This window comes from Antrostomus carolinensis, unplaced genomic scaffold (genome assembly GCF_000700745.2).
Source record: "Antrostomus carolinensis isolate BGI_N321 unplaced genomic scaffold, ASM70074v2 scaffold35431, whole genome shotgun sequence".
NCBI classification, from domain to species: domain Eukaryota; kingdom Metazoa; phylum Chordata; class Aves; order Caprimulgiformes; family Caprimulgidae; genus Antrostomus; species Antrostomus carolinensis.
Window position 1 is genome coordinate 2,118 of NW_010292605.1, and position 3,387 is coordinate 5,504.

At 44.1% G+C, this 3,387-nt stretch overlaps 1 protein-coding gene across 1 annotated transcript; it reads right to left on the bottom strand.

Moving 5' to 3' along the window:
* Positions 1–405: 405 nt before the first annotated feature.
* Positions 406–3,112, bottom strand: ATP5F1A (ATP synthase F1 subunit alpha; the record flags this gene model as incomplete). The annotated part of the gene is made up of 6 exons (XM_010177038.1): positions 406–616; positions 1,324–1,474; positions 1,696–1,840; positions 2,394–2,501; positions 2,606–2,830; positions 2,961–3,112. Coding segments are annotated over 6 exons (863 nt in total), but the record flags the coding sequence as incomplete, so codon positions are not given.
* Between the last annotated feature and the right edge of the window lie 275 nt (positions 3,113–3,387).

Consider the following 3,387-nt stretch of genomic DNA (forward strand, 5'->3'; position numbering starts at 1 on the left):
CCCCCCCCCAAGCAATAACAACTGCAGACAGTTTATTGACAGAACCACAGAGGATGGTGGCATTTAAATCTCTGGCAGTTACTACTCTAACAGCTAAACGTGCAGCTGTCCTGACACACCAGAGCAGTCAATTCTAGAAGAACCCATCTTCTGAAAGCCAGGCAGCAGGATGGCTTAGACAGCAATTCTAAGAAATACTCTGTCACAGGATCAGACTGTTAAAGAGAACCCTGTAGAATCCAACTCCTACCCCTACTTGTTCTCATACAGGGAGTTTGATCCACCCAACAGTAAAGATGCCCCTTGATTTCTCAGAGTGTGTCCAGGGGAGTTTAGCTCTCTGGTTTTAAACACGTGTTGCCCAAGTAGCCAAGCAAAAAGGCAATAATTTAGAAGAATATACAAGCCTTTTTACACAGAAACTTTTATTCTCATTGAGATCTGTACATTCAAGTCGTACATACTTTTTAAGTCTTTGATGGAGCTGGAGCACGGGATCACAACAGCCTGGTCTGCGTGAACAGTTTTAAGAGCTTATGCCTCAAAAGTAGCCAAGAAACTTGTGACTATTTCCTTCAACTTAGCTTCTGTCTGGTCAGAGATCTTCCCTTCCGTCCTGTTGAAAGAGTTTAGTTAAATTTCTGACACAGAAATAGAGAATATGTTCAATCCCTAAGGCAAAGAAAAAAAAAACTTTATGATGAACCTTCCAATTTCTAACAAAATTAGCAGACGAATTAACACTTTTCGGTTTGATGCATGAAGCTATACCACTGAAACATAACATCCCTTTTCCTCAAAAAGGTAGTTCTGTTTAAAAACTAAGGTTTGTCAAATAAATACTTTAAAAACAGCTGGAAGTAGTTCCAACGAGGCTCTATCTTTGATACAGCTGCGCCTCAGAGATGGAAGGCACATGATTTGACTCCTAGAACAAGCTAGGAGCAGTTTACAGGGCAGGACTATGGAAATACTCGAGCCTCAGCAGTCCACTCAGCAGCAGGGAAGGCCACAAGCAGCACTTAAAGCTGTCAGAAATATGGGAACTGATCAGATTACGTTATTTCAGTATCAGATTAGAGGAGAAGTATGCAAGTAGGTTCATTTGAAGCATCAGTTGGATTTCCTAAATGAAAACTGGGAGACATGAAGCTGAGCTCTGGAGACCAGTGCAAGGAGAGCAGGAGGACTGATTTAACCTCCAGTTCTGGTACATGCAGCGGAACGTTGTAGGATACAGGAAGTGAACAGTTCAGTGACCATGATCTGCACTCCAGCCATCCAGTCAATACCCTTTGGATGAAGGAAGATAAATCACCGTACCTGATTGTGGCGAGGAGGGCCTGGTGCTGGCTCAGGACATGTGCTAGGAAAGCACTCTCAAATTTAGTGATTTTGCTGGGCTCCAGCTTGTCCAAGTGACCTCTTACACCAGCATAGATGACTGCAACCTGCTCCTCAATAGCCATGGGAACTGCAGAAAAGAAAGCACTCGTGCCACTGGTAACTCTTACACTGGGAGACATCAGCACTACAGAGTCCTTCTTTGAAGATCAACTGCACACGTACAACGTGGCTCAAATAAACCTACATTTACCATGTTCACAGAATGTCTTCACGCTGCCGCAAAGACCAGCCTCGTTAGCACAAGAGGCTAATCAGAAACACAGACTGGTTACCATGGAAGACACTCACCATACTGCCCTTGTTTGAGGAGCTCTGTCAGACGTACACCACGGTTCAACAGCTGTTGTGTGGCAGCATCCAGATCAGACCCAAACTGAGCGAAGGCAGCGACTTCACGATACTGAGCCAATTCCAGCTTCATGGTACCTGCCACCTACAACACGAGGACAGACTGAGTTTGACCACCTTTCAAATGTCTCCAGTAGTTTGTAGGTTATCTTCAGCTGACAGTTGTCACAGGTCAGCACTGCCCTGGATACCAGTCGAGTGAATCTCCAGATTCTGACAGATGATTACATGTATTTCTAAAAATCGCACCATCTGCTTGGCTTTTTAACATAAGTATGCTATTCCTCCCTAAAATGGTGACAGTTAGTATTAAACCTCTTCAGTTCCATATCTGGACTAAAAGCATGGAATTCAAGGAGCATTCTCTGTTTCTAGTTAGATCAGTACCCAGTTCAGGATACTGAAACTTAACAATCCTCCATCTTTATGCAGATCTTTTCTTTTCTCCCTGTCCTGCCTCTCACAGGCAATGGAAATATCAGAGAGATCCCCAAAGTTTATTCTTTTATAGTTTCAAAACACTAAGGAATCCAAAGCTTTATTTCCTTTCTATTCAAAACTCTTTAGAGTAAAATGGGTTGGACAGCCTACACACTACTCATCTCTAGCAAGAGAAGGAGCATCAGTTTCATGCTTACCTGTTTCATAGCCCTGGTCTGAGCAGCAGAACCTACACGGGACACGGACAGACCAACGTTGATAGCTGGACGGATACCTTTGTAGAACAACTCAGTTTCCAAGAAAATCTGTAGGAGAAAATTGTTTTATTATCTTGGTCAGAAGCCTGGAAGCCTCCTCAGAGACCTGTCAGTAAGTTACACAGAAGTACCGGCATGTGAAGAAGTCCTACCTGACCGTCAGTGATGGAGATGACATTGGTTGGAATGTAAGCAGACACATCACCAGCCTGAGTTTCAATGACAGGCAAGGCAGTCAGAGAGCCACCTCCAAAGGAATCATTCATTTTGGCTGCTCTCTCCAGCAGGCGAGAGTGCAGGTAGAACACATCACCTGGGTAGGCTTCACGACCGGGTGGACGACGCAGCAGTAGAGACATCTGACGATAGGCAACAGCCTGCGTGGTTTAAAGCAAGCTTTCAGACTTCAGCAGCTCATTTAAAACCTTGAATTTCTAAACCCAAAGTGATCTTACAGCTACAAACACCAACATTAAGCTATGAAGCCCATAAACAATGTTTCCTGACCTGTTTGGATAAGTCGTCATAGATGATTAACGCATGTTTTCCGTTGTCTCTGAAGTATTCCCCCATGGAGCAGCCTGAATAGGGAGCCAGATACTGAAGGGGTGCTGCATCAGATGCTGTAGCAGACACCACAATAGTGTACTTCATGGCATCTGGAAAGAATGGGAGACACACACCACTGTGAGGATATCACTTCACTGTGCCTGTAGTCAGCAAATACAACACACATAGAAAGTACTGGTTGCTGAAGCAAGGCCAGGCAGCATCACTGCATTGTCACAGGAAAGACCGCTGTTCTACATTAACACATTAGCTCAACTCACTCAAGAAGGCTGAAGGACAAGTTCATGTCTAAAGCTTGCAGACTTTTTCCCATTTAAAATGAAGTTTAAACTTCCATGGAATCACAGACTGGTTTGGGTTGGAA